The sequence below is a fragment of the Eubalaena glacialis genome, chromosome 16 (assembly GCF_028564815.1).
Source record: "Eubalaena glacialis isolate mEubGla1 chromosome 16, mEubGla1.1.hap2.+ XY, whole genome shotgun sequence".
Taxonomy (NCBI): Eukaryota; Metazoa; Chordata; class Mammalia; order Artiodactyla; family Balaenidae; genus Eubalaena; species Eubalaena glacialis.
Window position 1 is genome coordinate 15,078,809 of NC_083731.1, and position 23,404 is coordinate 15,102,212.

The window sequence follows — 23,404 nt, forward strand, 5'->3', positions numbered from 1 at the left end:
TCAGAACGGGGAAGCGCCCTCAATAGTTGAGGCTGTAGAGAAGAATCAGCAGAGGCAGGAGCCACAGAAGCTTTCTTCTGCTACGAACGTCTCAGACACAAAAGGCCTTCTTTGAAGTTCTTACGCGAATGTTTTAAAGATCATGCATTTGGGTTATGGCATCATCGATCAACGTTGTAAAAGCAATCAGTAGATGTTTTCTTGCTTCAATTCCTTGCCGCAGATGTCTTCCAGGTGGGACTTGTGGTGGAAGGAGGAAAGTGAGGAAAGGCAGGTAGTTGTATGAAGTGACAGCCTTGAAAAGAAACCGTCCCTCGTACCTTCATACCTACTCTGAACACAGAGTGTTCTCTACAGAGCAAACCACGCGAGATATAAACTTGACCTTAACCCTAGCCCAGCTCAGGGTTTTACCCATCCAGAAGCCTGTGGTGCTTTCCTCACTAACCTGGGAACCTTCCTAGAAGAGCAGTGAGTTGTTAACCAGCTCGGTTGCTGGCAGCTCGGGCCTCATGCCTCCATGCTCTTGAGGCACTCCCTGTGCCTTGTTACCTTTTAAAGTGCTTGATTCTCCCTTTCATCTTTCTCTCCAGCATATCAGCCACCCGAGGTGCCTCGAGGGAGTTGAAAGGAATTGCCTTTAAGCTTAGTGAATTTAGCCCAAAGGGCATGGAGTTCTCCATCTTCTCCAGGTTGGCCTGTTTGGAGAGGTACCGTTTGCCTTCAGTCAGCTTGAGGCTGGATCTCCTTCGAGGAATCCAGCCTTGTCATCAGTGACTTCAAGAATCTAACTTGGCTTAGGTTCTCGATGCTGCCAATTCATGCTGGGTATACCCTCAGCAACACTGGCTGTCTGCTCAATCCAGTTACCTAGCCTTTTTGGTTTGTTTTTAATTTGAGAACTCTCCTGAGAATAAAAGGCTTGCTGTCCCTTAAATATTTACAAAATTATCAATTCATTTTTCCATTTAATGAGTTTTACATTGAATTGTGTCTGAAAAGTCATGATTTACCAACATTTTAAAAAATCCATTGAGTTTTGATTTCGCTAAATGTATTTTAAAGCCCACGTTGACATTTAGCTACAGGTGCTTTCATACCTAATGTTCTTTTACCCATTGGAACTGGTGGTTTTTTAAAATATAATTTTTATATTTTATATCTCTGAGATCAGTATTGGCTTCAGGTTGCTTTTTAGCATTAGATCTCTGCAATTGCACACAGTAGGTATAGGTAGTTTTTATGCCTAATGAATGAAAATCTAAATTGAATATAATTGTCAAAATATTTTCTCCTTCTAATATTGGTGTTTTGAATGCTAGCAACATCTTGATTTTTCCAATGAGAATTATGGATATTATTAGGATTTTACCTGATGCTGAAATGGTAGGGTTCAGGGAAGAAACTTTTGTGTTGAGTTTGTAGAACTGTATTTCCTTGCTCCTCATTTAATTTCCTTTGGTTCTGATAGTATTCTTCCCTTTTACTTTGCCTAAGGGTCTAAATTAAATATCACATGATATGAAACCCTTTAAAATGGCGTCATGTTCAGAATGATGCTGGTGTTTTCTGCTGGATGCTAAGTCGTCACTACTAAGTTCTACCAAGGCTTGTTCAGAGGTTTTCAAACAGTTTCTGCATAAGGGAGAAAATATTAGCAATTTTGTGTATATGTGGTAAAAAAAATACATTAGCTAGTGATTTTACTTATTGCCTTTTAAAGATATAAATGAAAACAGATGCCATGTGCTATCCAAAGTTTGAACACAATCAGACCTGTTACATGTATTCTTCTTTTAATTAATTAATTAATTAATTAATTAATTAAGTCTTGGCTGCGTTGGGTCTTCGTCGCTACGCGTGGCTTTTCTTTTAGTTGCGGCGAGCGGGGGCTACTCTTCATTGCGGTGCGCGGGCTTCTCATTGCAGTGGGCTCTCTTGCTGCGGAGCACAGGCTCTAGGCGTGTGGGCTTCAGTAGTTGTGGCACTCGGGCTCAGTAGTTGTGGCTTGTGGGCTCTAGAGCGCAGGCTCAGTAGTTGTGGCGCTCGGGCTTAATTGCTCCACGGCATGTGGGATCTTCGCGGACCAGGGCTTGAACCCGTGTCCCCTGCATTGGCCGGCAGATTTTTAACCACTGCGCCACCAGGGAAGTCTGTGTTACATGCATTCTGAAAGAGAGGCCCCAGGGCCCTAGGAGTAACCCCTGTGTGGCGTTGCCTTCGGCATTTGGTGCTGCCACCTTCACCCCTTCCCCCACCCTCCCCCAGGCATTTGTTTGGTGGGTCTTTTATTCCTGCCCACCGAGCTTCAAGACTCCTTTCCATCCTTTAAGTGGTTCTCAGGATCACCCTTCCCTTAATACATGTTCCTAGATACTCTTTTCTGGCGTACCCTGTGGTATTTTTCTTCTTTGAACTCAACGCTTGGCCCATCCTCACTTCACTTGATCTAATGATATATCTCTCTTTGCTTTTTATTCCGGAAGACACATGCCCTGGAAGTACAGAGAATGTGTATACTCGCTGTCATCTTCTGTTTAGATCCAATTTAGATTTATTTTGACGTTTTCCCCCTTTGCTTTCTGTTTTTAAGTTATATCACTTCACAGAGGGCAAAGGCTGTTGGCACTTCTAAAAGGCTCTTAATCATGCTTCTGGGTGTTGATGACCAACCTAGGAACTGTCTGTAGGGTTCTGATGGGGTTGTCCTTACCTTGAAATTATACAGATCGGGAGGCTTTAAGTGAATCCTGGTTGTGTTGATTTAGCCACGTCATCCAGTGGGGCTGGATTCCATTTATGCTGATCTTTTTCAAAAAAATTTTATTGAAGTATAGTTGACTTACATATCTTTTGCATCTTGAAAGGCTTTTCAAGGTCTTGGCGAGTTTATAAACGGGGTGGGGGAGCATCAAGAATGTTTATTCATTGTGTGAAGTATTTTTGAAAAAAGGTAAATTGCTGCAGCATTGCAGCCATGTTTTGAAGACTAAAATGTTTACACATTCTGTTCTGTCTCCTTTTCTTCACTTTTTGGTGGTGGGTGGCATTTGTGTCTCTCTGGCACTCTTCTCTGCCACCAGCAGGCAGCCTGGCCCTCTGCTCGTTTCCACCCTGGCAGATGTTCTTCATCTTCACTCTGTTCTCCTTAACCTCCTGAGAGACGGTTCTCCTCTGTTGGTGTGCTAGATGGGACCTGGGGCCTCTTGATCCCCGTAAGTGCACAAGCCTCTGTCTTCCTCACCAGGATGGTGACAGAGGTGGCTGCCCCAACAGGCACCTCTTCCTTGGCCCTGGCACTTCGGGTGCAAGAGTACATATGGAGCTGACATTTTTAATAAGGGCAACAGGAGCAGATGGGCGAGACAGATGGAATGGATTCTGAGAGAAGGATCAGCTTGAATCTTCTCTTCTCTTTGTATTTTAAAAAAGTTATGGTAAAATACATAGAACATTAAATGTACCATCTTATTCATTTTTACTTACGCTCAGTGGCATTAAGTACATTCTCACTGTTGTGCAACTTCCAGCACCATCCATCTTCAGAGTTTTTTCGTCTTCCCAAACTGAAACCCTGAACCCACAACTAACTCCCTGTGCCCACCCCCCCTGCCAACCACCATTCTCCTTTCTGTCTATGAATTTGACTATTCTAGGTACCTTATGCAAGTGGAATCTTTCAGTATTTGACCTTCTGTGTCTGGCTTATTTCACTTAGCATGTTGTCCTCCAGGTTCATCCGTGCTGTGCATGTGTCAGAATTTCCATTCTTAAGGATGAATAATACTCTACTGTGTGTATATACACCACATTTTGTTTTTCCATTCATCTATCAATTGGCACTTAGGGTTGCTTCCACCTTTTGGCAATTGTGAACAATGCTGCTACGAACACAGGTGTACAAGCATCTCTTCAAGACCCTGCTTTCAGTTCTCTTGGGTACATCCCCAGAAGTGGAATTACTGGATCATGCGGTAATTCTGTGTTTCATTTTTTTTTGAGGAACTGCCATACTTCTTCCATAGCAGCTGCACCATTTTAGATTCTCACTTAGAGTGAACAGAGTTCCAAATGTTCCACATCGTCGCCAGCACTTGCTGTTTTCTGATTTGTATTTGATGGTAGCTATTGTAACAGGTGCAAGGTGGTCGAATCCTTTATTTTCTTGAGTAAATCATAGGAGGTGGCTTTGGATGCCAGTCCTCTATGGCAGCAAGGGCTGCGTCCCCCAAACAGTTGGGCAACAGTTCCCTGAAAACAAGATGCCCGTGCGGATCTTGTGCTCTGAGTGCAGGTTTCTTTGTTGCTGATCTCCTCTTGTTGCCTCTTTTTAATTCTTCACTTGAAAATTAGTTCAAATGCAAACCGTGTTTAGATTTATTTACAGTTTTGTAACTCCTTTCCTGTTTCCCTTTTAACAGGCTTGACTTAAGAAGTCTCTTTCAAGTAGTAAATTAATTTAGGTGGCAAGCACCCCACCCGAATTTTGTTATATGCTGGCAGTTTAGATAAATGGATATTATAATCTCAGCACATTTCTGCCCAGTGCTAGTGTGCCTATTTGCAAGAGTCTACAAAAGTGATAATATTTTGTCAGTTTGGGGCCTAGAATAAGAAGAAAAATTAAATATTTTCTTATTTGTATTTATAGGATGCCTGTAGGGAAGCTGAAAGTGCCATCTGGCAGTTTACATGGCTAAATACAGATGAAGAAAGATAAGAAACCCAAAGACTTTTTTTCTAGGCACAGGGGAGAAGACAGGGTCCAGATCAGTTACTGTCAGATGTGTTGGAGATACATTCTCCATTGCGACCGAATATTATTTTTTCCCTTCAACTCACCATTTCGTTGAAGAATGGAGCCTATTTTTAATGACTTTATTGATTTGACGATTGGGTTACAGTGTACTTTATTTACTGCTGAAATGTTTCGCTCCTGTCAGCACTTAATGTGAATAAATCTACTTTTTGGCCTCACTTTGATAGGCTGATGAAACTGCTTATATTTGCAGGAAAATTTGTTTTCCTATTTTTATGTACAGACACAGTGTGACTTTCTTTTTCAAAATCATTATATGTCATAGTGTAGCTGAGAAATAAACACATGCAGGGCTGTTATCCTTGTGTCCTATTAGAGCAACGTAAAACAAAATGTGGGTTTATGCCTGAGGGATCACAAAAACAGATTTAATATTTATAATTAAGGTCAATTTTTTAATGATTTATTGATTTATTTTTTTGTTACTGTGTTAAGACTTAGCAGTTTTGGACTCAGATTTTATATGTTTTTTGAAATTATAAATATACAGTATATCCTACATTCACTGTTATGGTTTGCATATGAATTTAATATTTTGTGTCCAATGAGACCCAGTAAAAGTGCATCCTTTTTTTGTATCGCCCAGTTTATGAGCAGAGTTAGAATACATTGTGCTAATAAGTTTTACATGAAGTTTCTAGACTTTCTTATGGAAAACAATGTCACATGTATTTATCTTTTATCAATTATAATAAATTCAGTTGGGGGGGTAAGATATATCAAAATTCAAAATTTTTCACGAGACATTTCCCCTTCTAAAAATATTTCCTAGTACATATTTTGTTATTAAATAAAGAGAAATACAATTAATTTTATTCATTCACTTTCACAATTTTATTTTTAAGTGCATGATAAAACTAGCAACGGTACAGCATTTCATAAAGCTGGACTAGGACCCCCTCTCTAAAGATGCAAGTAGAATCTTCAGCAGCACCTGTACTACAACACCATAAAACCCATTTTCAGCCAACTCTAAGATTTCTAATTCATATCTGAGTCCACAATGAAGGGTAGAAATCGTGCACTTTAAAAATAGCAGCATTAGTGAAACTATGGAAGTGCTTATACTGCTAGTGTGTGGGGAAAAAAACCCCTGGCAAATAGAGACCAATGTCGTTTTCCTTGATACTTCACCCTTAGGAAGAAATGAACTTGCAGGAAAGTAGCAGTTCATCTAAGAAACTTGGGGAAAAGTCTCTGGGAATTATCAACTGAACTTAAAATGGCCCTCTGGGTTTTTTTTTCTTTTTTTAAAATGAATTTTTATTGGAGTATAGTTGATTTACAGTGTTGTGTTAGTCCTCTGGGTTTTCTTGGGGAGTTGTGTTCTGAAGGGACGAGTAATTTAAAGGAAGCAAATTGATTAGGGAGGAGCAGGAAACCACAAATGTTTGAACAGGTTTTTGCTGGACGGCAGTTGTGTGGATCAAGGGCTTTTATGGCGGCTAATTATCTGCCCTGGGAGAAGTGGCCATAGCTTGCCTTTCCTTCAGGTGGAAGGTAGGTTCCCTGTCTCTTATTCTTTTCCCTGCTCAGAGTGGATAAATATTTTAAGTATGTGGTCAACTGTGCAGCTCTTTACTTTTCCTTTGGGAAGAAGAGAGTTGCTTAGGTATGGTATTGAGGATAGAACTCAGGAGGACTTGCATATGCCCTCCTGCCCAGGACTAGCCCAGCACATCCTGAATCACGCAGATTGAGCTGCCTGCTAAGTGGGGAAGGAAGGAATATCATGCACAGGCATCTGATGTCTTTTTAAGGGGGAACAAAAGAGTTTTGATTTTTTTCACTTGGAGTTCAGCCTGGCTATTGTGTGGTAGAGGAGGCTTAATGAATCATTGTTTAACTAAGATCCTGCCAAGTATTTGACCATTAAATAGCCTCCATGTGTATAGAGTTCTTCTCTGACAGACTCTTATTTGATTGTGATTAATTGGCATTGAATTGGTGTTTAATTACCTCCCGCGGAATCTGAGAACAGTTTGTGTTCTGATTAAGTTATATGATGTAAAACCCCCCCTGGCGCTGGGGAAGTCAGCTCTGTCCTTGCTGTACCTGCTTTACTGCTGACAGGCCGACCTCTGTGGTTGCTCAAAGCTCAGAGACTGTCTCAAAGTATCAAAAACCCGTACAAATTGGGATTTCAGTTTTTCTTTTAATATGCAAAAGTTTTAGGAATCAAAATTCAGCATAAGTCTGGAAAGGTTTTCTTTTTATGTTGAAATTCTTTTTAAGATATTCATTGGGCTATGTTAAACATTTTATACCAACGGATCAGCTTCTTCATTTCATAATGTGTCACCGTGTACGTGCACGTGAGATGTCCAGGGGGAGAGATCCACCAGCTGGACACACTGACGATGAAGGGACAGTGGGGCCGGTCTGGTTTGGGTGTCACTGCCCTTAGAGAATAGATGACAGCAGAAGAGGTAGGAGATGGTCATTGTGGGGATACAGTTCCAAACACGGGGTGGGGGGCAGGGGGAGTTGCGTTTTGGCAACAAGCCAGGTCGCAGGAATGACGAGAGATATTCGAAGAAAAAACCATTATATCCCAGAAACCAGCATACAGGACTATTTCAAAAAGAAGGTCGTTAGAAGTGTTATCTGCTACAGAAAAGGTCAGGATGAGTGAGGATGGAGGGAAAGCTGGCTATTGGTTTTAGAAACTAGATGACGGGTGTAGAGAGGGCAGAAGATGGCCTGGAAGGGACTTGTGGGGTTTTTGAATCGGTCATGATTCCATCGTTTGGCTAAGAGATAACGTGTCTCCTAAGCACTTTATAACTGAAAATAGAATACAATTATAACTCGTAGAGCAATATTTCCACTTATCACTTTTATCTAATTTCTGAAAGGAGTACAGTAGTTGAAAACGATTTTTTCCCCTCCTTTTTTTTTTTCTTTTAAAAAAATCATTGAAGTATAGTTGACATACAGTGTTGTATTAGTTTTAGGTGTACTGCAAAGCGATTCAGTTATTTGTATATGCATATCTTATCTATCTAGGTATCTATCTTTTTTGAGGTTCTTTTCCATTATAGGTTATTATAAGATATTGAACGTAGTTCCCTGTGCTATACAGTAGGTCTTTATTGTTTATCTGTTTTGTATTTAGTAGTGTGTATCTGTTAATCCCAAACTCCTAGCCCTAGTTTATCCCCCTGTCCTTTTGGTAAGCATAAGATTGTTTTCTATGTCTGTGATTTGTTTCTTATTTGTATAAATTTTTTCACCCCCTCCTTTGTAATGGTGTTCTTACTTTGCAGTATTTTCCCCCCAACAAAGATCCACGCACTTACACTTAATACAACCCAACCACATTTGTGTAACATCTGTTGGTGGTCCCCAGATATTCACACGATACGCTGGAGATCAACTGAGATCAGATTTGGGTGTTGGTTGATCCCACTCCAGCTCACCTTCAGTCACTTTACATTGGGTGGGTAGTGGGAGGGACGATTGTCTTAAAGTTTAGTCACATTCTCACACCAAATGTTTTGCTGTCCTGTTTCTGAGCATTACATGTCCTTGTACGTGTATTAGAGATGGGACGGGTTGATTTTGCATGTTGAATGGTAACTTCCTGATATGTGCCTTTGTGGAAGTGGGACTTCTCTGCTTAGATGAAAGCTTTATTAATAGGTGGTTTTGCCTGCATCGCTGTGGGAACACATTCCCCAGGTGAGACTGCTCCGTGTCCCACCCCCCCGCCCCCCCACGCAAACCCCCTCCGATCCCCATTCTTTGGGAGATATGAGATAGAGACTGCACATTTTGCCTTAAAAGGTGGTCAGGGTGCACTGGGCCAGGAAACAAAGACCTTGGAGACAGAGTGGTGCATTCCTGTGGCAGGAGGAGCCCCGTGATAGGTGGTGTCCTGTTCTCTCAGAATCGGCAGTTCTCACCTGGCCCACGTCTCTCGTGGCCACCCCGCTTCTTGTGGTTCATGGTTTAGGTATCCCCTGAAATCATGCAAACTGTGCACATGGGCATTTTCCAGTGAACACGCTCTGTAGGTTTCACCAAACCCGCAGTGTTTCAGAGCCTCTGTCTTAGAGATTTTTCTGCCTGTTGCCGTCCATTCCTGACCTTATATGAGCTGTGAGCCAGACTCCTGCATGACATATGCACGAGATCCAGCGGTAAAGGAACTAGCCTGGTCTAGCTTCCCAACCCTTTTCCTCCCCAATGCTTAGGAGATGTAAAATATCATGCATGGCGGCTGCAGCAGCATGGTTTTCTGTGTCAATTTGTGGGGTGTATCCACTCCTTCAAGGTCAGTCCCCTTCCAAACTTAGCAGTGCCTGATGTGACTTGCCCTGTGTCACAGGACAGGGTAAGGCCTGGAATGAGGTGGCTCTCAAGCCCTGGACTTTGCTTCTGTCCTCATTCATTCTTTTTCAGTCATTTGTTCACTTGTTAATGCATTCATTCCATCTTCAGTAACTTGTATAATTTAATTTTGAGGTGGGGTTATTTTAAATGTTTTGCTTTAATTGTGGTTAGCCAAGAGAGAATTCCTGGAACTCTTATAACTCTCCTAATACTCAAAGCATTCAGCATCCAGTGGATGCTGTGGATGCTAATGGATTCAACATTAGCCAATCAGAAGGGGCTGGGCTGTCAAAGGCCAGTTTGACGATCACCGTTCATACCAGCTTAACACCAGCCCTGCCTATGATTTTACTGTCTCATCCTTATTAGTACATTTTTAATAGAGTTTTCAGATGTGTCCAGTAAAAAGCTCTGTGTCATAGATGTGATGACGTGAATTTTCTTCGTCTCTGTAACTCTGGGTGCAAGTCCCAACCTGGCTACTTTACAGCCGAGTGTCATTGAATTAATTTCCTCCTGCCTCTAAGCTTAAGCTGCCTCTTCTGTAAAATGGGGACAACATCTCGCTCATAGTTTTGAGATGATGCGTACATAGTTTCCGGCACTTACTTGGTGCTCATGTGGTGTTGGTGGTGTTCTAGAAACCAAGCAGAACGACCACAAGAAAAAAATCCCACCAGATCTCTGGTGTGTAGCACAGGCAGCCTGGTGAACCTGTGCAGGGTTTGTCTGTGGGCACAGAGGCCAAGACAGAATTGGTCCTCGGCTGTCGGCTTGGAGCTCTCAGACTCTCTCTGGCCTGGGTCGGATGTGTAAGATGCACGCTCACTCTCCACCAGGCCCGCTCCTCAGGACTTCCTCCTCACAACCATGGCTTTGACAAGAGAAGTCAGACCTCTTTGTGACTCTAGGCAATTTTCAGCAGAGGCCCCTTAACACTACACTCTTCTCCACGCCCGTTCGCACACAGGTTCTCTCCTATCTTGGCTCTCCAGCGAGGCAAATATTTGTCCTCCCACCCGGACAAACTCCGCTCTCCGTCAGTCCGTCCTCTGGCCTCCTTCTGAGCGCTCAGGCTGTGTCTCCTCCATGAGAACCCATTAGCCTGGCCCTGCCTAAGCCTGCAAGTCAGTGACACTGCCTGGTGTCACCCACTGCTGCCGTGGCTCCGTCTTCGCTCTGTGCCACCAGCATCTTGGATCGCGGTGCCGGGCCCAGCGTCTCTGCACGCGGGCCGCCGAGCTGAGGTGTCGGCGCGGCCACTTCGCACCAGGGACTCTGGTCTGAAGGGCCGGGTGCAGGGCCGGCAAGCTGCACGAGGCAGTGTGTGAGCAAGTGAAACTTGATTAAGCACAAAGGAAAAGAAAAAAGGTTGGACTTGGTTTTATGACCCAGATTCTATTTTTATTTCCCAAGAGTTGTTAATGGCCTTTGCTGGTGAGAGTATGGCGAACCAGACACTTCATATGTATTTCCCCAGGTTGGAAAACAACACCCAGCAGAAGAGAGTGCATGAAATATCAATAGATATTGAGATTTGGAAACAAACCATTTATTTATAGAAAGGCTCGTTGTATAGATTCATACAGAATATGCTCAAGCACCCTCTGTATGTGAGGCATTGGTCCAGGCACTGGGGTAACAGCAGTGAATGAAACGGGTAAAACTCCTGCCTTAATAATGTCTATATTATAATTCAGTTTCTGTGACTAAAATGGAGACAAGTGGTTATTAGCTTCTGGAAGCAAAGAGTGGAATCTCAAGGGGCCGTGAGAATTCCCTGTCAATCCAGTAGTTAGGGCTCTGCGATTTCATTGCCCAGGGCCCGGGTTCAATCCCTGGTGAGCCACTCGGTCAAAATAAATAAATACAGGGGACATAATTGTACATGTTGATAAAACCAGATTAAAGGTTCTTGAGACAGAACATCATCAGAGATGTTCAGGTTGTTCCTTGTTACTCAAAGTGTGGTCCTTTGACCAGCCAGCATCAACATTACCCTGGGAGTTCTTAGAAATCAGGAATCTCAGACCTCACCCAGACAGAGCTCTTGAGAAGTTACATTTTAATCCAGGTGCCTTGGAGATTTTCATACAGATTATAGCTTAGAAGCATTGTTTTGTGAGCCTTGGGCTCTTTGTGATCAAACTTCACTTGGATGCACAGGAGCCTTCAGGGTCCTGGAACTTTCACCCATGTGTTTATAAATCGAACACGACTAGAGTGCTGGTGGACTCTGTAGTGATCAGAATTAATCTTTCCAACTGTGCCCCCGATTGACATGTACAAGATGGTCACTAAGTGGGTTCCAGGTCTTACTATATATCTCCCTTCAGGATGAGCCCCATTTGAAATAATTCATTTCGTAGATTTGTTTTAGGTTTTTGTGTAAGAGTGTATCTGCACAGAAGGGTTCCTATTTTAAAAAAGAAGGTTGGAAAGCCAGTGCCTTTGTGGTGTTTTATTAGTAAACCCCACCTTCTGCCTTGCCCAGCACTTTGCATTTTGTTATAGATTGTGTGAGAAATGTGGTCCATGTTTACAAAGGGTGTATAATCTAGATGTAAACTCAAGACTAATATACATGAAAAGTAGTCAAACCACTAAATAGATTATACTATGATATGTTCTGAGAATGTACCCAGACCCCAGGTGGAATCTGGAAGCTCGCTGAAACAGTCCCTCACCAAACAAAGTGTCAGAAAATCTATGCCTTTAAACATGAGAATCACTTATGTCTTTGCTGAGAGTGTGTGGAGTCTTCTTTTTGGCTCTCCTTGGATGTAGGGTTTCCTCAGTCCTCAGCTCTAAAAGGAAAAATGGAAGTTGGTGGCAAGCTCTGGGCGATAGCACAATGTATCAGCTGAAAGCACAGTATTATAAAAATACTTTTTTTAAAAAGTAGTCGGGTGGAGGTTGGAGTGCAACTTCAGTAGCCTTAAGCAGCCCCAAAGGCTATTGCCATGTTTAAAAACAGTTTAACTATTAATGCTCAAAATAAAAAAGGTTAGTTTTGTTACTTAAAAGGGTAACTAGTAATTCGAAGATTTAACTGTACAATTCCCCCAACTAATTTTAGAAAGCAAGTCTCTTGTTGGACATGTGGCGCTTGTTCTAGTCTAGGCTTTTGGGTTGCTAGGGGCAGAATCTACACAAGTTAGTTCAGATGAGGAGACCTCGATTGAAAGGAAATGGGCATCTTCTGGAGCTGGAACGATGCTGAGTTTCCTGTAACTGAAGCTGGGAACTGGGGTCCTAATGGGAGCTGGGGCCATTGTCACAGGGGTCATGCCCAAAGCCACTTTGCCTCTGATCTTTGCTGGGTAGGGCGAGGCTGGTTCACTTTCCTGGCTTCTCTCCTGGCCTTGTATTGCTTGAGAGGGGAAATCGGAATGACTAGGTGGCTAGTCAGTGAGTTGGCTTCCCCTGGGGAGAGAAAAAATTGAAATTGCACATAATACATTATAGACTTGTTTCAGACTTGTTCAGGTTGTTTTCTACTTCTGACTTGCCAAGTGTGCCACATTGAATATCTTTGATGCACTCATTAACTCCTGGGTATATGTTCCTATAAATGGAATTTCTGGGTCAGAAGAGGTACACTCTTAGAGTTGTTTATACATACTGCATGTTGGTCCCCAATATCTTCCTATGTAGTACAGATGGGAGCGATGTGGATATTCATTATACCCACATCTAAAATGTGACCTGGCCACCAGAATTTATCGTGATTGTTGGCTCTGTGATTGGATATGCAAGATGGGAGAGGTGGTGATACCACTTTACCCTAAGGTAGTCAAGCAGTACCTGGGGTATTGATTTTAATACTGGGCACAAGGCATTAACTGAGACTGTCCATCTGAGTCTGGACAAGAGGCAGCAGGCAAGATAGGACACCGAGCCTTACGAAGGATCATTGAGGCACCAAGGAGTAGTTGCTGGAAAGGATATGATTCACTTCATTCAAGTATTTGAAAGGCTGTCATATCAAGAGAAATTAGTTTCACTTTGTGTGGTTATAAGGGCAGAATAAGCAGCACAGCTTGGATGTTCCAGCAAGGCAAGATTTGGTTTAATGTAAGAAAGCCCTGTCTAACAGAACGGTCTGAAAATGCATTGGGTTCCCCATGTTCACGTGAACTGCCCTTCCCTCTACCTCCCTGGAGATACTCCAGCAGGGGCCATGTGTCATTTGGGTGAAGAGTCATGGCATGTGTGTGAAGCGAATTCATCATTAGGATTTCATTTGGAGAGTTTTGAGAAAAGTTTAGTACTATGAGGCCATGAACTTGGAATCACACCTCTGGTTACAACAGTCTATTTCAGAGCCAGGTGAAATATTCTGCAAACACCATTCGTTCTCTTAATATTTCTTAGTGCAAAGAAGTAACTGTTGAGGACTTCCCTGGTGGCGCAGTGGTTAAGAATCCACCTGCCAATGCAGGAGACATGGGTTCGATCCCTGGTTTGGGAAGATTCCACATGCCCTGGAGCAACTAAGCCAGTGCGCCACAACTACTGAGCCCGCATGCTGCAAGTACTGAAGCCCGCGCGCCTAGAGCCTGTGCTCCGCAAGAAGAGAAGACACTGCAAAGAGAAGCCAACGCACCACAGCAAACAGTAGCCCCCGCTCACCACAACTAGAGAAAGCCCTTGCGCAGCAATGAAGACCCAAGGCAGCAACCCCCACCAAAAAAACAAATAAATAAATAAGAAGAAGTAACTATTGAACTTTTTGATCTCACATTTTCTATACTTAGCTCATTGGTGAATAAGAGTTTAGTTTTTTGATGATCTTTGACATTCTGTTCAGTTTCTGTAGTTGCTACGAGGGGAGATGGGTTTTTCTCATTGTTTTTGCTTTGCTTGTATTTTATACTCTTTGCCAACCCTTGGTCTCTCAGACCTTATGACTCCCACATCTGGTGAATGGTAAAGGGGTGGTTGACACATACTGTTCATCCCTGAGTAGCCAATATCTCTTTTAACACTTTCAAGGACAAATTGTACTTGTTTCCAAATTCTGCCTACGTTAAAAAGTTGTATTTTTCCATTGAAGAAATCACAAGAATTTAAACTATATCTTTAACATTTTTTGACGTGTATATGCCTTATTTGGGCATTGCTGCTTTGAGATGGTAAAAAATAACTAAATGGGCCACAGTATGCATAAGAATATGTGGGGAAATTGCGCATCTGATTTTAATGTTCCTAAAGCAGAATTGATTAAATGATTCCCATCTTCTTGCCCCTCGAAGTGTGATCTGGGAAATAGCAGAAAGGGAGTCGCCTGACAGCTGGGAAGAAATGCAGACTCTCTAGCTCCCCCCAACACTCCTGAATCAGCAAGTGCATTTTAACATGTGGACATTCCTACAGTGTCTGGTAGACTTTCCGGGGTGACATGATGCTGCAGAACCTGGGGGGAATAGTCATTATCTCACCTGGGTGGTTGAGCACCTGTTAACTCACCGGGCATTGTGACTGGGTTCTTTCACCTGCATGAGCCCATTTAATCCTGAGAATCACCTTCTAAAGCAGGCATTCCTAGAGGCTCCGAAAATTTGTCCCTGGTCCTCCAAAGGTGTCACTAAAAGACAGTTTCTGGAGTCTGTATTTCCTAAGCCTGAGACAGGAGAATTGAGGCCCGGCCTGTAACGGCCTGGCCTGGCCAAGGGCGAAAGCCTCCAATGTCTGCAGCTCCCGGCTTGGGCGCACCCTGCGCTTCCGGTGAGCCAGGCGCCCTGTGGAGGACGGCACAGCCGGCTCAGCCGGCTCAGCCCGGCAGCGGAACCTCAGCGCCCAGCCTCTGCTCATTCAGGGTCCAGCTGGGGCTTGGTGTGAAGGGCCTCGGGAGGAAGTCACCTCTGACAGAGGTCAGGAAGAGCACCTAGAGGTCCCACATCTCACCTGCAGGCTGGCTTCCTGGAGCCTTCATTACAAAAGAAATTCAGGGGCCTAGATAAACACATTTCTCAGGAGTTGCTACCCCAAAGTAGGCTGTGTGCGTGCCTATGTGTGTTGTTACTTCAATGCCTTTGAATTTAATCATTAAAAAGACCAGATATTTATTACAAATTAGTTCTCATCTTCCAATCCTGCAGCCTTCAGAGTATACTGTTTTGGTGAATTTTGAGAAGGGAAATAAAAGCAATAAGAAATGATCTTTTAGTCATCAAGTAATATTTGTTTTCCTGCTTCCATCCCTCTGGTCTTCTTGGATGCTTAAGCATGAGTCGTGTGTTCTTCACACTTGGTGTGCCTCTGAAAACAACAACTTATTACCCTGGTAGTAGTGGCACAGCTTGGAAATTGGAAGAATCCCAAATTTCCCAAAATGTAAGGTGCTATGCACCATCCTGGGGATTAAAAAATTGCAGAGAGGTTGTAATTAGTTTTCTTTTTTAAAAAAGTATCACTTAGCAAAATTAATTCTGATAAATCAAAGTTAGTATCACAATTAGGAGTAATTTATGAATTTTAAATTGTTTACCGCCTCTAGCACTTGAAGTCTTAAATAGGATGGAAGTAAAAGGACGAAACATTCTAAAATCCACCAACCCTTCCTGATACTTCCACAAGATCTTCTCCCCCACCCCCCTTTAAAAATAAGGGCCAAAAATTTCAACTGCCCACTCACTGCCATTGGTATTTTAATATCTCTTTAGGTAACGTCTATTTTTTTTCTTTACCACTGACATTGGCTTATTTCATATGAATCTATAATATATTAAATACATATGCATTTAAAATATTGTTTTGATTTGCTCATGAATTGTTTCTCTTAAAGGGCCTGTCTGGGGAAATGAGTAATTTCTCATATCCTGTTCTTGCAGGAAGAATTTTGAATCGTTTCTCCAAAGACACTGGGCATATGGATGACTTGCTGCCCCTGACATTTCTTGATTTCATCCAGGTAAGGTAACAGTCATGTCAGAGTTCTCACAGCGCAAAGTGCCTGTTTTTCAAGGCCTTTTCACAGGGGCTGAGATGGGCCTTTCAGCCTGACTGTGTTATCTTAATTAAGTAAAAGGCCACCTTTGTAAGAGAAAGGTGTGGTTGTGATTGGGAGGCTGAGTTAACATGAGTGACACCTGCTGTAGGAGTGGCTACACAGTCAAGGTTGGTTCGAAGCAGCGACATGCTTGGTAAGTGGTTCTCCCGCTGCCATTCAGGTATCTGGCGTGGATTCCCTTTACTGTGAGCACATTTCACAACAGAGAAACAATCACCTCTCATGGTAGCCTAGATTAACTAAATTATGCAGCGGATTACCACAAAGGACAAATATTTACTGCACCGTTTTTTTTTTTTGTATAAAGCCAGGTGTGGTTACTTACAAAGAAAAGATTAGTAATAATGTGAAAATAATACTTTAACAAGGACAATAGAGAGCAGTTATGGAAGATACAAAGCCTTTAAAAGCAAGTACCTTTAAGCCAATAATTTGAGTAAGGGATCAAAGTCATCTCAGAAGATGTCTTTTTTGTTTTTGTAGACAGCTTTTCTTTTAACACATTGATTGCTCTGTCTTAAAGTGTCTTTAAAAAAACAAACCTTCAATCCCACAGAAATACCTTCTACACAGCCTTTGTTTTGTCTGTGGACTTGGAGTTTCTAAAGAATGATGTTAGGTCATCTGAGCTCTAATCTCATTGAGTACTGTTGTGCGTTTGGGCTGTTTTTTTCTGTTGTTTAATTCTGTCTACTTTTAAGTGATTCAGGCTGAGGGGACTTTCTTTTTCATTTCCAAGTGTTTTGGACATCAAAAGCATTTATCAAAAGGTGTATATTTTCTAAAATCCCACCTGCTGCTGCTAATATTGATACTTCCTAAGTTTGAAGCCTTTTCACTTTCCCTAAGTGCCAGTTAACATGAACCCATTTTGAGACCAGGAAGGAGAAATGCTACGGTTATGGCTTGATGCTCCCCATGCCCCCATTTTTTATTTCAGTGCTCAAGTGCTCTTTAAGTCAAAACTTAGGGTCTCTCCTGGAGCCATTTTTATAAAAGGAGCCACAGATACTTAATTTGGAAAATTAGCTATGTCAGAAATATCAGTAATAGGCCTGAGGTTATTCTAGCCATTCCTGTTAGTCACAAAGAAATGTGCCAATGAATGTAGACTATGGGCAGAGGCCTCCACTGTTTACCAATGTGAAGTAAGCTGTGATTTAGAGGCAGAGTCTTACTGTTCTTCTTTTTAACCCGAGGGACAAGGGTCTAACTTAATCTTGGTGAAACGTAAATACCAGTAGTTCCAATTAGCTGATTTCTTGAATCTAATTGCAATAGTAAATCTCAATATTATTGTCTTCAAGAAAGGAGTTTTTGTATAAAGGATGACTCAGTTATCAATTATGATAAAGATCTATTGTCACTTGTTTTGTTTGTAGGTGTCTTTAAGAAGGCTCCCATAATCCCTTCAGGAACAAATATTTTCTCCTTTAAAAGATAGTATTAGTTAAATATAAAAGCCCTGATCCCTGCCATTGTTGTTGATTCTTTGAGAGACATTTCCCAACATTCATTGTTTAAATGGTTGTCGGGAGGAATCAGGTGAAACTTAATAAACAATGCAGTAACCGGTTCATCTTACTTTGTGTGCAGAAGCCTTCCTCCAGAGGATTTGCATTCAATGAGTGGGGTTTTGACGAGGTATCACTGGGATCATTTTGAAGTATTTGGACCTGTTGCTATATTAGCAAGCAAAGATTTTTATTAAAGCCACAAAAATGAAGTTAACCTGCCCTCAAAGAAAGGCCAACAAAAATCAAAATGTAAATTGATTTTTTTTCTCTCTTTTTTTGAATTTGGATAGGACACTGTAAAGATGAAAAGAACCCAGTGGTGATCTGGGACTCTTAATGGAATCATGTAAACTTAAAATAAACACTATTATGGTAAGCACATAGAATGAAAACTAATTTTCCAAATCAAATACATTATATTCAATTCATTTTCCCCAATCAACCAAATGTTTAAAACCTGTTAGTTATAACAGCAATCTTCTGGAAATTAATTAGAAGCCTATTAGCTCTGCTAGCTGAGCTGAACCGAATGAAGAGGGTTGCTCGTTACATTTCTAAATAGGCTCCCGAATTAAAGCAAAGGAAGGTCAAAATGACAATCAGCTTGACTCACCTTATGGCTTTGCTTAAGAGGTGGATCTTTTTTTTTTTTTTAAGGAGTTAATTTTTTTTTAAGGAAATTTTATCCACTTGGACTCAGTCCTCTAATTTAAAAAGTCAGGATAAAAGGTATCCTGAATATTATCTTTGTTAACAATAACACCCTCTCAAGTGCATAGGAATCTGAAATGGAAGCGACTTTTAGGTCTCTTGTCTGGCCCATCAGCCTCTCTGAAGAGTTTTGTCATCCCCTTTCAGAATTGAGATAGAAAATTTCTTGTGTGCCTTTGATTTTAATGTTATTAGCAAAACGGGCCGCTGACATCAGGAGACCCTGGGTTTTAATGTCTCTCATCTGATTCTTAGGGTCAGAATCCTAATGACTAGCAGCTCTTCCTCTGCTCGGGGAAGTTCACAGAACATGAGTCCTTCTAAACCCAACAGCTGACTTTAGAAAGGGTTGGGAATTTCCGTATCAAGAAGTTAACCTTGGTTTGATCTTGTGGTCCTGCCTGATCTACATGTCATCTCTTATTCTTGAGCCAGAAAGAACTTGGCAGGATTTATAGTAACAAAGAGAATGCAAATCAACATTCAAAGCTTAGATATCTTTCCACTTTTCAGAATATTAAAACCAACACTGACATGTTTAATGTTTGTTTCTTACTGAAGATAAGCATGTGATAATACTTTTCAGGAGAATTAAAATCAAACAGATACAGAAATAATGTCATTACACTTATCCGTGGTAACTTTTTAATCCATAGCATGCGTGTTTCATTACTTTATCTGTAAGACAATGATAATTTTGTTGGTTTTGTAAGTAAGAGTTCAGAAATATGGACCATTGGCCTAGAACATAATTGTGTCTCCAGTTAAGTCTGATGCTGATGGATTGAAGAAAGGGAGCTGAGACAGAGCCCTCATAATGGGGGAGGGGGTATAGTCCCATGAAGGAAGTCAGAAGTCAGATTTTATTATTCCACTAACAGAGTGACTGAGATGAGAAAATTCTGTTTAAAATGTGAGCAAGTTCGCTGGCCACATGGAAGGTATTTACTTAACTTTGTCCCTTGGACTTCAACAAATGATTTGTATTTGTGTGAACATTTGTGGGGTTTTGTTTGCTTTTTGTTTTGTTTTTGGCTTCATTTAGTGATTCATATCCATGCTGATGGGAAACAGTGACACAGCTCATTTTGAAATGAGTGTAATTTACTATTGTGCAACATCCCAGTGAGAATTGCAGAGGAACAGTGGGGTTAATGTGTGGGATTTGGGAACCTGAGCTGACACAGGCATGGAACACGAGTGTATGAAGAGAGACCAATTTTTGACTGACGAGGCATTTTGGAAGCGTAGGCCAGAAATGAGGGAAATTTTTTTTAATATATCATAGGAAATAAATAATTTATACAAAATAACAACAGTCTGCAGGTCGTCTCAGGGTTGCCTTAGGCTTATCAGATAAGTTAGCCAGTGGCTGGCAGTGCGCATCTGGCTTATGAAAGTGTTGTTCAGACACATTTTGTTTGTTTGCTTTTTCAAAGATCATAACAGCTTTGAGTATTAACAATATTTTAAAAACCAAGTCATCTATCAATCCCGAACATGGTTCTTCACTCATGAAAACGAAATATCTTTATGAAAATAGGGATTGAAATACAAAGTATAAAGGCCATATAAACCTCGTATGTGAGAAATCAATGAGGGAGAATTCTTTGAATAGGACTTTGGCCTTCAAAACATAATGTATTTGAATAAACATAAACAAACAAACAAAATGTGGTCACTTAAAATTCACATTCTTAGGTGTATGACTTGACTTCCTAATGCCACAGCATAAATACCAGCAACATAAATACAGCCTCTCACTTTCTTAAAACAGTGATTGATTTAATTAATAATGGTACCATACATACATAACATTTATGTTTCAGTAGTATTTAAATTTAATTTTATTAAGGATTAAATTAATTCTTAATGATCATTTTAATAATACAGTAAATTTGTAATATTTGCTGGGCAGTTGTATTGTTTTGTGAATGTATTTGCAACTAGAAATATAATGGAAAATCTTGAAGTTTTTCTCAAACGAATTATTTCCATTGCGTATTTGTGATGTGTGGATTTGTAATTCGTTCAATATTTCTCTTTCCCACAACATGTCTTCATTTTTGGATTGTTTGCAGCAGTCTTTTATCGGGCTTCTATTATGTGCTAGGGATGTGGGGATGAAAAAGGTAAAGCCTTTGTCTTCGTTCATTGGACAGGCGTTCATTTGAGTGTGTCGTGTGTGCTAGGCACCATGCAGGGCTTGGGGATGTGGAGTTGAATGAAATCTAATTCCCGTCTTCCTTGAGGCACACTCTCCTGGGAGAGACAGATCGAAAGTCAGCAAGTACTGTGCTGTGTGGTAAGTTACAACAGGAGTATACTGGATAGGAGACTGGATAAGGCTTTAGTGTGAGACAAATCTGATTTCCACACCCAGATCTTCCTTGACATTTTTGGACCTCCAGGTGGAAGCATCCTGTACTTAATTGGAAGTAGGAGTCTGGTGTTTGAAAGAGAGAGCTGGGATGAGTATGGCACCTGTGTATTCTTTACTGAGCAGGTAAAAGCTGAATCTGTGAAAATGGATAAGATTGCCCAGAGAGAGAGTGAAGCATTTCAGGAGCAAAGATCCTTATGGAAACCTTTATATTAAGAGAGAAAGCAGAGAGAGAAGGGAAGCAGAGGAGACACACAATGAAGAGATGAGGAAATAGGTTGGGGGACCGAGGAAGGACAAGTCTGTTAAGTGCAAAGGAGAAGGTAAGTCCGTGGAAAGTTGTCGGTTGATTTGGAATCAGGGCGTCTGGTGACCAGAAGAGCAGGTTTCAGATGTGAGGAGGCCTGATTGCAAAGGGCTGAGAATGGAGGAGGCGTGGAGGAAGCTGAAGTGAAGGCAGGCTACTCCTGGAAGGAGTTTGACTGAAACAGGAGAGAGGCCCATCCGGAATGTAGTGTCTGCGGAGGAGTTGCTGGTTGGGTGTTTAGTTTTGGGGTTGGGGGTGTGTGGTGGGTAATATTTCCCTCTGTCCCTCCTTCCCCTCAACAAACAGGGATTAGCGTTGAGGCCCTGAAGTACAGGGGTGAGTCAGGCAGGAATCCTCCCCTCCAGGCCCCCAAGGGGAGGGAGACACACAGAGATTCACCCCTTGCTGCCTTTGGAATCCTAACTGTGGCAGCGCCCTGGAGGAAGTCCTGGAAGGCAAACTGGGTGTGGGGCTGGAGATAGTAAGGGAGCCTGGTCCAGGAGGTAGGCGTGGCTTCTAGAAAGCGACCTTTGATCCCAGGAGAGAGGAAACGGCCTCTGTGGATGGTGGGGCAGGAGGGGCTGCTGGAAGCCTCGTCCCAATGGGCAACAGTCTTTTCTGTCTGTCAGCAGCTGAGAGTGGTATTGGCAAGGGCCTTGAAGGGGGTTTTTCAGTTCTGGTTTGTTTTAAAGGATGTAGGTAGTGCCAAGTGTGTTCAAACTCATTTTTTTTTTTTTTAATTTATTTATTTATTTATTTAGGCTGCTCCGGATCTTAGTTGTGGCTCGCGGGATCTTCGCTGCGTCATGCAGGCTCTTAGCTGGGGCATGTGAACTCTTAGTTACGGCATGCATGCGGGATCTAGTTCCCTGACCAGGGATTGAACCCAGGCCCCCTGCATTGGGAGCGCAGAGTCTTACCCACTGGACCACCAGGGAAGTCCCACAAACTCATTTTTGATGATTCTGCTCATCCTTGGGTATATTTGATAAACCTTGAAATATACTTTGATCATTTCCATTTTTATTTTCATTCTAAAGTATTTATTCCATATACTTTTTCTCATCTAATTCTTTCTCGTTCCCTAAAATGAAATCTCAGATAATTCATTTAATATTTTGTAATTATACAAAACACCTGCTTTGTGTTATTTCTTTGTTTCTTCTGTCTTTCCCTTATGAGTACTGTGTTGCATAGATTAACCTGCCCACGATCCTCTAAGATCAGATACCTTTATCATTTTTGCTTCAAATGCCCAAATAATTGCTTATTTCAGAAGTTAAGTTTGCTTTTTCACTGAGATACAGACTAATATATCATAAAAGGGTGAGACCCTTGAAGGGATCATCGGATTCCAGGATCCCCTGAGCCTGGCCGTGGAGCACCCCTGACACTGGAGCAGGACTCACATCCTTTTCCCACGGTGCAGTACCATCTTGGAATACACATCTAAATAGATTTGTTTCGCTTTCTTTGCCAGTGATTTATGTTATGAAGGAGCCCAGGCCTAGAGAGTAAAATTGAAATTTCCTAGTCCTTAAATCTAATCTCCCTGCAGTTTCTGGAAAGAAAGTTTACATGCCTGATGGACTGACTGTTGATCTACTGGTTTGTCTCTGTGTGTGTGTGTGTGTGTGTGTGTGTGTGTGTGTGTGTGTGTGTTTGCGTTTGCGCATCTTTAGCCCATTCTCAAATGGACCCTCTCAATGCTTCAGTTTTTAAGGGACCAGAAAGAGTCTCTCTTCCACATTAATGAAGCTTTTCTTGACCACTCTATTCTGCAATAAAACAATGTCCATACCTTACAGAAAAGAAGAGACCCTGTAACAGGAGGCTGATTGCCTCTAGATGGGACAGCAGATTCAGCAACTGCTCTTTTTCGGTTAATCCATTTCTTCATTTTCACCTCCTCCTGCGTCACATCATCTCTCCATTTCCTCTGTAACGTATGCTTCCGGTGGCTGCCTCCGGGGTGCCTACACTCTCTGCTCCAGTCCTCAGCCTCGTTATCTTTCTTCTAAATCCGTTGTGACTCTTCCTAAACTTGTTCATGCTACTTGCCCTTGTTGTGTCATCTTAACTGTAAATCTCTGGATTCCAAATGGAAGAGTTGTTTGTCTGGCAAGTTGGATACTTTGGAAGGAATTAATAAAGGCGTCACTTAAATAAAAAAGTTGTCGATGAGACAACAGATGAGTGGGGGTGAGGGATGAATTGGAGAAATATAGGAGAATTCTGTGCTGAGAGTTTCAGAAGTGTTTTAGAAATTGTAGATGATGCATTACAGATGTGATTTATACAAGAGAAACTCTTG

At 41.8% G+C, this 23,404-nt stretch overlaps 1 protein-coding gene across 3 annotated transcripts in view; it reads left to right on the top strand.

Moving 5' to 3' along the window:
* ABCC4 (ATP binding cassette subfamily C member 4 (PEL blood group)) overlaps positions 1–23,404 on the top strand; it is a 218,320-nt gene that overhangs the window by 132,494 nt on the left and 62,422 nt on the right. For all 3 annotated transcript variants that reach the window (XM_061171226.1, XM_061171227.1, XM_061171228.1), the window contains one exon: positions 15,994–16,073. In XM_061171226.1, coding sequence (XP_061027209.1) covers positions 15,994–16,073 — 80 coding nt within the window. The remainder of the gene's footprint in view (positions 1–15,993; positions 16,074–23,404) is intronic.